This window comes from Arvicanthis niloticus, chromosome 8 (assembly GCF_011762505.2).
Source record: "Arvicanthis niloticus isolate mArvNil1 chromosome 8, mArvNil1.pat.X, whole genome shotgun sequence".
Lineage (NCBI taxonomy): Eukaryota > Metazoa > Chordata > Mammalia > Rodentia > Muridae > Arvicanthis > Arvicanthis niloticus.
Genome location: NC_047665.1, coordinates 40,961,546 through 40,971,945, shown reverse-complemented (window position 1 = coordinate 40,971,945; position 10,400 = coordinate 40,961,546). Strand labels below are relative to the sequence as shown.

The 10,400-nt window shown below is 42.3% G+C and overlaps 1 protein-coding gene across 2 annotated transcripts in view; it reads left to right on the top strand.

Moving 5' to 3' along the window:
- The first annotated feature begins 686 nt into the window (after nucleotides 1-686).
- The window catches only part of Aoah (acyloxyacyl hydrolase), a 204,380-nt gene continuing 194,666 nt past the window's right edge, over nucleotides 687-10,400 (top strand). For both annotated transcript variants that reach the window (XM_076939320.1, XM_034510444.2), the window contains exon 1: nucleotides 687-1,199. In XM_076939320.1, the coding sequence (XP_076795435.1) occupies nucleotides 1,076-1,199 (124 nt within the window). In that variant the 5' untranslated portion in view covers nucleotides 687-1,075. The remainder of the gene's footprint in view (nucleotides 1,200-10,400) is intronic.

The window sequence follows — 10,400 nt, the reverse complement described above, 5'->3', positions numbered from 1 at the left end:
TATCTGGACTGAGGTACTTTATCCTCTGAGCTTGTCTGAATGTTTGGTGTATCCTATTAAAAATCACCAAAACATTTATTTTCAAGTCCCTTTTCACAGATTGCTTTCCTCAGAAAATCAGTGCCAAATCCTCAACTTCAAAGCAGAAAAATCAGTCTCTTAAATGTGAGCAAATGGCCGTCAGGTGGAAAACATAAATGCAGCTTCAAATTCTCAGGGAAAAAGGATGCGGCCTGCCCAGGCAAGTCAATATGAGCTAGCTAGCTCTCCCATCTTCTCTTCTTATTAGATTTAAGATCTAGCCCTGCTCACTATTTTCTGCATAACAAATAGATGGCTTTTAAAAAGCTGGGCTCTGCAAAGAATAATCTCTCTTTGCCAGAGGAAAGTCACCACTGACCAGAAGGTTCTCTGACAAAGCAAGGAGTCCATCGTCGCATATACAGTTAGAAGAAAGCTAAATAAGTTTAAATATAATTCCGGATTATACTTTATAATCATAATTATTCTACATTACAACTATAACTTCTTCACTATGTAGGTGCTACCAATCTGATTGCTGAAAAGCTGTGTGCAGGTAGTGTTAAGTTTTTTTTTTTTAGACTTTTGTTTTTGTTTGATTTCATTTCGCAAGAATGAAAAGGGAAGGGCCTCTCTCTTCCAACCCAACAGAGTGCTTCAGGCAAACCTCAAGGTTCATGTGGTTTATGGTCACTGACTTCAGCCAGAGGCCGGAAGTGCTTTTGCTGTCAACGTACAACTTGGGTTTTTCTTTTTTACTTTGTCTTTGCACAGAGGGACTGCTCACCAAGGACTTATCCAGCTATTCCCAGATCTGGACATCTGAGCGTCTCTCACACATCTCAGAATAGTCACTCTGTGTGTGTGTGTGTGTGTGTGTGTGTGTGTGTGTGTGTGTGTTTGCGCGTGCACAGGCTCACTTGCATCACACTTGCTGCACAGTGTTTTCATGGCAGTGTGCATTGGGGTGTGGTAACTACAGAGAGGCCAAGCAGGTTTGAGAAGTAGAGTGATCTTGTGGACCAAGATTGTGGCTCCTGGTACACAGCTCAGGATGAAGTCCCCCTGGAAAGTCTTCAAGACCACCCTTCTATTTCTTCTGCTCTCTCAATCATTGGCTTCTGTGTCCTATGAGAACCAGCCAGGCGCCAGCTACTCCCATGGCCAAAGCTGTTTAGGTATGTACATTTTAACTTTTTCTATGTGTTCATAACAATGAGGTCTGATCCTTTGCTTTCACAATAATTCCTCAACATCAAAATTAGATATGGTAGCACATACCTGTCTGTATTCCTAGCACTCAAGGAAATGAGGCAGGAAGGTCACCAGATGGAAGATAGTCTGGGCTATATACTGAGACCCTGTCTCAAAAGTAAACAAACAAAAAGCCCTCTTCTGTGATTGGGAAGATTTTCTTTTGGATCTGCTCCCTTTATATCTGAGATTCTCAGATCTTGACATGGTGCTGAGTTCAGACATCTGGACTGGATTGCTATCCTCTTCCTTCTCCTCTTGCTGATCTGTTAGTACCTCTTACCTAGCCCTCTCCCTATTGCTTTCCAGCAATCAGATTGGTAGCACCTACATAGTGAAGAAGTTATAGTTGTAATGTAGAATAATTATGATTCTAAAGTGTTCTCCTTAGTCGACAGGGATAATAACATGTACTTCACTGGGGAACTGTGAAAACTAAGACCCTGCATGCACATCTGTGACATCTGTACACAGGAAGGGCTCAGCCCCTCAGCTTCCTTCATTCTTTTAGGGAATTTAGCTATAGTGATCTGACAGAAACTCTGAACATTGACTGAAATATGGCTTTCTGACTTCTTCTTCATAGAAACATTTTATTTCCAAATTCTCTTTGTATTTGCTTTGTGTCTTCTGAGGACAATGGGGAATAAGGTGATACCTTCTGTGCTGGCTAGTTTTATGTCAACACGCTCAAGTCATCTGAGAGGAGAGAATCTCAATTAAAAAGACTCCATCAGATTGTCAGCCTGCATGGCATTTTCTTCAGTAGGGATTCATGGAGGAGACCCTAGCTCATTGTGGGTGGGTCATTCCCTGGGCTTGGGGGTCCTGGGTTCTATAAGAAAGCAGGCTGAGCAAGCCATAAGGAGCAAAGTAGTAAACAACTCCCCTCCACAACCTCTTCATCAGGTCCTGCATATAGGTTCCTTTGCTGTTTGAGTTTCTGCCCTGACTTCCCTCAGTGATGGACTGTTACCTGGAAGTGTAGACTGAGATGAACCCTTTCCTCCCCAGTTACTTTGATTGTGATGTTTCATCACAGCTATAATAACCCTAGCCAGGACAACTTCCATATTCATATTATACAATGCACATGTAGCAATAGAGGGAACTGAGATGGCATGGGCAGTAGAACAACAGACTCAGAACTAAGGAAACAATTTCTAGTAAATAGACTCAATATGGAATTCTGGCCAAAAATCACCCTAGGGATAACTGTGATGGCCAACTACTACACACAAGAGAACTTGGGCACAAGTTCTGACACTTGGGAATGCTGTGTAGAGGCAATAACAAAAAGTATGACTTAGTCAGGTTTTGACAAAACCATGATCTTATTATGTACACCAGGGAAACCATCTCTAGAACCAAAGTTTTCTTAGGCTTCAGGCATAAAAATGACTTCGGGCTAGGACAAGGAAGTAGGCTCAGATAGTTTGGTCATCCTGATAAGCCCTTAAAAACAGTGATCAAAGGACTTTGTTTATTGCCTTGCTTGTTCTTTGACTATTTGTGTTTATTGTCTTGCTTGTTCCTTGACTATTTGCATCGATTGTATTGCTAGGTCCTCAACCTAGAACTGATGTTAATACTTGCATGTAATTAAAATGTTATAAAATCAGATTGGGAAAAAATAAAAATAAATAAATTTAAAAAATAAAACTCAAAGAACCTGATTCATTGTTTCCTTTGGAACTAGGTCTAGGAAGGGAAGGGTCATCTTTACTCAGTCTTTGGTTTCCTAAAATCGCAGCTTGCTGCCGTTTTGTTTTCTCAGAGCAAACCCGCAAGCTTATCAAATGAAATCCACCAGGGAAAGTCTCTGGGAGTCACTTCCGTTTCCAGGGGACTACAAATGGACATTCTGAGTTTAGTCTAGCTATCTACCATTATATCCCCAGATCTTCACACCAATAGAGTGGACACAAGGTTCCCATTTCCTTCCCTGCCAGATCCCCAGCAAGATTATGGAGTGTTGGAAACTGTGTAAAGAGAGTTCCAGGAATATGCTCTATGTGGGTCCCTTGTTCCGGAGGGTGTCCCACAATAATCTCCAGCCCGACTGGGGACAGGATGCGAGCAGGGAGGCTCCTGCCTCCACTGATGTCTCTGCTCACTTCTCTGCTGTCGATGCCCGGTCAGTCCCAGGTGCTGCACCTGTCTTTCTGTGCTGAGCCGGCAGGGCTGGGCTGAGCTGATAAGAAGCCAGCTAGCTGGTAAGGAGGCAGCTTGGTGTCCCAGGCAGGTTCCAGAGAGCAGATCTCTTTCCAAGTTTTACAGCTGTTGCGACAGAAACTCTCAGACACCAGGATGATTCTCACACACCTTTTACTTCTCTTGAATAGAGCCCTTCTACACAGTTTCAGGGTGGGTTAGGGTCTGGCAGCAGATAACGCCTATTGGCTTGGTCTAAGAGCTTGGAGATAACTCATCTACATGTGGGAGAGCCTGAGGCACTGTTCCTCGTGACTGATGGCCATAGACCTCTCTGTGGGAAGAGTTGTTGAGGGCTGAAGCTAAATGAAAAGAACCAGGACTTGGGAGCAGAGCCGAACACCTGCTATCCAATAAGAGCCCGGGGTTCCAGGCTTATGCTCAACCAAGCACCCAGCTGCTTCTCACAGCCCACCACCCCATAGCTCTATATATCTATTGCTGTAGAACAAATGAAAATAATAACCATCTGTTGCAGCATGATTTTGTAGGTAAGGAATTTGGACACAGCCAGGATGGTAATTTTCTGTGCCATGTAGATAGGGGTCACTGGGTTGATAGGTCTGAAACTAAGATAGCTTCTACACACACACACACACACACACACACACACACACACACACCTGATCCTTCCTGCTCCCATTCACACCACTCCACCCTCAGAATCTATTCTAGCTCTCTTTCCCAGGGGAGTCCATGCATCTTTGCTAGAGTCCTCCTCTTTACTTAACCTCTCTGAGCCTGTGAATTATAGTTTGAATACCATTTATTTAACAGCTAAAATCCAATTGCAAGTGAACATATGTTATATTTATCTTTGTGGATCTGGGTTACTCACTCAAGATGATTTTTTTCTAGTTCCATTCATTTGACTGCAAATTTCATGATGTCATTTTTTAAACCACTGAGTAATACTCCATTGTGTAGATTACCACCTTTTCCTTATCCACTCTTCGGCTGAGGAACATCTAGTTTTTTTCCAGTTTCTGGCTATTATAAGTAAAGCAGCAATAAACATGACTGAGCAAGTGTCCTCGTGGTAGGATGGAGCGTCCTTTGGGTATATGCCCAAGAGAGATATAGCTGGGTCTTGGAATAGATTGATTCTCAATTTTCTGAGGAACTGGCATATTTATGTCTATAGTAGCTGCACAAGTTTGCACATCCCTAGCAATGGAGTACAAGTAGAGTGGCTGTACAAGTTTGCACGCCCCCTGCCCGCATCCTCACCAGCTGTCGCTTATGTTATTGACCTTAGCAGTATCTGTCTTCCAGGAAGTTATCACCCAATTTAGAGAAAAATCTAGAGATTGTTCTTGTTCTGCAGTACCCAGCACTTCAAAAACTACATGTCCATATAATAAATATTTATAACATATGTGATTTGGGGTAAATATAAAATAATGACTCCTTTGTCTTTTTCCAAGAATCCTTAATATATTTATCTGTCTTCCCTCTCCTTCTATATTAGCCCTTCATCCTCTCTGCCCAGTTAAAGCCCCCCCACTTTCCCCTTCATATAACCTATGTCCTGATGTTCCCCACTCTCTAGCTCCCCACTTCTTGGTCCTTTTTTTACTTTTCTAGTTCCAGTGGCTATTCTAGTTTTCCTAGTCACATCCTATAGCTAAGAGCCATAATGAGAACCTGCAATGTTTGCCTTCCTGAGTCTGAGTTACTTCACTCAGTAGAATATGTTCCAGTTCCATCCATTCACCACCAAATTTCATGATTTTTAATGGAGTTTTCATAGACGGTCCCATGTCAAATGTATATGTGGCTAATTTTTTCTCTATTCTGTGATTTTTCTCTTCACTTTTATAACTGTGTCCCCTCTAGAAAAAAAATGTTTTATTTGATGAGTCCCTATTTTTATCTCTTGTGTTGCTGGGCCATATCTAATAGATCCATTTAAGTTGCTTTTGTCCATGTATCACTTTATTTTCTGCATATTTATTCCTTTATCTTTGTTCCCAGACACTGAATCCCTAAGCAGCATATGGCAACTAGGCATGCAATCCCTACTAAGATAAGAAGAGTCAAATTGGGCCTGAGACAAACTCAGGGGCTGGATGCATGGTTGGCAAGTGTGTAGCCCTAGATTCGATTCCCACTGCTCCCCCAATAAATAAAGGAATCCAACTGAATTAAGATGAGTATGAAAAGAAAAATCCTTCCTTGGGTAATCCAAGGAGTGAGGCTAAGAATCAAAAGTCAGAGAAATCATAAATCCTAAAAATCAAGCCACGTGTCAGGAAATGGTCAACTCCAGGCACCTGGGCATCCTCTCTTCTGGCCTCTCAGTGCTGGCTCAAATTCTGTTCTACAGATGAGCTGTTTTCTCTGAGCTTTGCCCAGCTCTGTGTGGTGGTACTCCATCTGGTTGTCAATCCCAGTTTTATAGCAGAGAATACCTGGGCTGCCATCATACCACTGAATAAGAGACAAATGGGAATAAGGAAAGGCCTAGATGCAGATACAGACCCCAGAGGGATGGGATGGTTGCAACTGAACAGACACTCCAAAAGGAGTCACCACAGAAGGTGCCAGACTACTGAGCAACATCCCATCACAGGCAAACAGGAGCCTTGTACTGGGGTACCAAATACTATACCTGCGAACATGGGTCTTGACTTCACCCTACAACAGAGCTAGCTGTGGGAGTTCCATGTCATTCATTAGTTGTCACATCTGCCCTCTGGACTTTGTGTCTCCTTTCCAAAGGTTATAGAATCAGTAATAAGCCAGGTTACACTTTGTAAAACATTAATTTCAGTACAGGGTGATTTACAGGCCAGATAGTCCTTTTGCTTTTTACATTGACACTTAAATTAATTCATTGAGTTGTGAGGGTTTGAAGGTGCTAGTTAAATCTGAGGAAGCCATAAGGCTCTTAAAGCTTCATTCATGCTCCTCTTCATGATCTGTTAAGCATGCCCTCAGAGTCAGGCCATCTTCCCTCTGCCACACCCCACAGAGTTCTCAGAAACTCTTGTTGGAAGAAGAGACAAAGGTCCTCCTGTGGTCTCAAAACAGTATAAATGGGGAAAGAGTTTCATTAAGAGAAACTGAAGAGGTTTAGACAGAGGTGGCAGGGAAGGCTGCAAATTCATGGTCAGAATTTGGGTACACACAGATTTCAGTCTGTTTCTCTGTAACTGAGCAGTAGCTTACAGGTTTCTGTGGGTAGCAGAAAACATTTCCTTTTGCCATTCACATTCCCTGTGGATAGCAGGGGCCCTCCTTTTCCTTTCCTCCCCTCTCATCAGTGATTTAGTTCGTGAATCACCACAATATTTGCAGAGCTCAGACCTAGTGGGCTTAGTCTTTAGTCCTTGGAACTCCTCTAGCTGCAGCCAACACCTCAAGGCTGTAGAGTTCACAGGGCCATCTTGCAGCAATCCTATGGTTCCACTGGCTATTCTGCTTCCTGTCTGCAGCTCAAAGGACTTCCAGACCCTCAAGTTTAGCAGGTCATCCCTGGTTCTGTGGGGGCCTCTCTGCTTGTTCCTCACTCTGGTAATCCTCCTCTCCCGAGCACTCTGCCTTTAATTTTAAATTATCATTGACTTCAGTCCAATCTTTATACAAATGGAAGCTTCCTGGTCATTTGAGTTGTCCACATCCTGCCTACTTTCTTCTCTGTAGTGTCCTGGAGTCAAAATCTTGAAAAGAAAAAACAGATAAACACAACAGAGAAAAGAAAGTGTCTGTGACTTTGGGGCAAGGTCACACCGTGAGCAGAGCTTTTAGAAAACAAGACTCTTTAGGGGAAAAGTTAATAATAATTGTTTTCTCTTTATGGATGTTCCTTGGGAAAGAAAAAGGAACAAAAGAGTTGCAGAGTGTTAAGTGAAATCCCCTGAAGTTATAATGTGTCTATGTGTTATAATGTACACTCTCTGTAGATCCTTCTAGACAAGACTGAAACTAGGATTATCTGTTTACAATTTTCTCGCACAGTTCTCTCTGGATGCTGAGATCACTCGTGGCCTGTATTTTTCTGTCCAGCATTTTACTGAGTTTTCGAGCTGTTCACATGGAAGCAATTGCAAAAGCAAGGAGAAGAAAGTCCAGGCTCTTAGATGGATGAAACTGAAATCTGCCGTTCTGCACTTGTGGCAGTGGGGACATTGCTTAACCCTCTGCACCTTCCTTCCCAGCAGGATGAGAATGCCAAAGGGTGAGGGATCAGGTTTCACATAGAGATACCACATCACAAGTACTCAGAAAACCAAGAAAGAAATATGCCAAAATTATGTTCTAAAAAGCCCAGAGATTAAACCTATTGCAAAGCAGACTCCAAGGAAACTGAATGCTACCATATAGAAAGTACATGTTGTGTAAATCTGAGGGGTCTAAAGCAGAGAGTCCTCTACAAAGAAAGATCTCACAGCAATTTTTGAGAGATGTGAATGAGATATAGATGTAGCATCCTTGAGTCTCCAGTGAAAAAACTGGACAGTTGTGGTAACAGGTGCCTGAAGAGGTGGGTGATGGGTAAAACTGTAGTTTACTAGCTAAGCAAAACAGGAAACTTCACAAATCCGGAGTCCATTCTGAAGGGATTGTCACAATCTGGGGAGCTTCCCTATCTCAGTGAGAGGAAGCAAGGAGAGCTACTTAAGACAGAGCCTTGGGAAATCCTTAAGAGACTGTTTGAAGCAACACTTTAAAAGGAAAAGGAAAAGGAAAAGGAAAAGGAGGTGACTGGAAGACAGGAGCTTTGCTTGGCAGCTGCAAATCTCCCCTAGGCACTCTGCAGAAATAGTGAAGAGATGTTTTAAAAAGGCACCCACCCGACCCCGAGGGGAGCCAGCTTACAGTTTGATCCTCAGAGCCCACATGCTGGAAAGAGAGAAATGATTTACTGGAGTTTTCCCCTGACTTCTGTACACAGACTGTGCTATGAAAACATACTGACATAGCACAATACTCGTCAATGAACATACACTAAGGAATTTTTAAAATAAATAATAAAATGATTTCATCACATAGCTTTCTATAGATGTGTAACAAATTGTTCTCCACTAATAAGCTCAAATTTACACGTATTTGTTGTCTCATAGTTTCTGCTCTTCAGAAATCTAGACATAGTGTAACTGGGTTTTTTGCTCAGGACTAAAAGTGTTGAAACCAAGATGTCAGATGGGTTTTGTCTTAGATACAGTTCTATCGCTGTGAGGAGACACCATGACCATAGCAGCATACAAAAGAGAGCATTTAACTGGAGACTTGCTTACAATTTCACAGGGTGAGTCAAGGCCTTCAGGCAGGGAACATGGCGGCAGGCAGGAAGGCCTGGGGCTGGAGCAGCAGGTGGGAGTTTACATTCTAATCTGTAAACTGAAGAGAGACAGAAAGGGAGCTACTGGTTGTGGTGGGGGCTTTTGAAACATCGATCTCTAAAAATGGCCACCCCTCCTAACCCTTCCTAACATTCAAATTTGTGAGCCTCTGGAGGGAGGGGTCCAGGGGGGAGGGTGCATTCCCTCTGCAGAGCTGAACTCTTTTAGGTCCAACCTTTCACTGGCTGCTGACAGCATTCAACACCTCCCGTTGGTAGACTCAAGGTCCCTTTGCTTAAAAACTACCAGCTATCAATGACTAGAGGCTGTTGTACGTCATAAGAAGTTAGCAGCAGACTGATTTCTTTCCTGTCCAGCACCATTTAGAGAAAATTCTGCAGTTAAAAAGATTTGCTGATTATTTCAGGCCCACTCAGGAAAAAATAGTAACTCAAAGTAAATTGGCTAACATCCCAATTACATACACAAATCCCTTTGTTATTGTGAGCGAAGTAACATCAAACATGCCAACCCTCCCTCAGAGAACTACACCAGGAACGAAGGCCTGATAAGTCTGCCTAACAAACATCAAAATGCTTAAAAGACCACCAAACAGAATACTATAGTAATAGCACGTAAGAAGGTCTCCTCTGACTTATGCCCAAAGTCATTCTCCAAATAGGCATTATAGCCTGGCACGTGTAATAGAGATCCGTAAACAGAGAATGATTTCTGGATAAGATTTATTGGTGAGATTCTGTATGCTTTATGGGATTTTTTTTTATTTTTTCAGTTTTGTATACTGTGTTGGCTGGTTTTGTGTGTCAGCTTGACACAAGCCAAGAGTCATCAGAAAGGAAGAAGCTTCAGTACAGGAAATGCCTCCACAAAATCCAGCTGTAAGGCATCTTTTTTTTCAATTAGTGAACAGTGGGAGAGCCTATTGTGGGTGGTGCCATCCATGGACTGGTGGTGGTTCTGGCTTCTATAAGAAAGCAGTCTGAGCAAGCCAAGGGAAACAAACCAGTAAATAGCACCCCCTCATAGTCTCTGCATCAGCTCCTGCCTCTAGGTTCCTGTCCTGATTGAATTCATATTTTGACTTCTTTCATTAATGATGAGCAATATGGAAGTATAAGCTGAATAACCCCCCTTTTCCCAAACATGCTTTTTGGTTATAGTGTTTTGTTGCAAAACAGCAATCTTACCTAAGACAGGGCTTTTATGTTTAAGCTTTTATGAATAAACTTCATTCTGCAAGTTTGGAAAGAAAAACAAATTGCTCCAGTGACATAGCCTTCTGTTTCTGTAAAACAGAAACTTCCTGTTTTATAACTCTCAAGTTGTGAACCAAACTCCTGGACAGAGGCTGTGTCTGCAGAGACTGGTTGATTAGAAGTTCAATAATGTGGGGAAATCAGAAAGTTACAGGTCCAGAGGCTAATTACCTTATCTTGAACTAGTTTTAGCAAGAACTTCAAAGTAATCACAGAAATCCATAGGAAAGAACTAAATTGAAAGTATTTTGCCAACGTTCAGCAAATCGACTTCTAACAGACACGTAAGATGATAAGGGCCAAATGAGAAGTCTAGACTTAAAAACCAATGATAATTCACTAGATA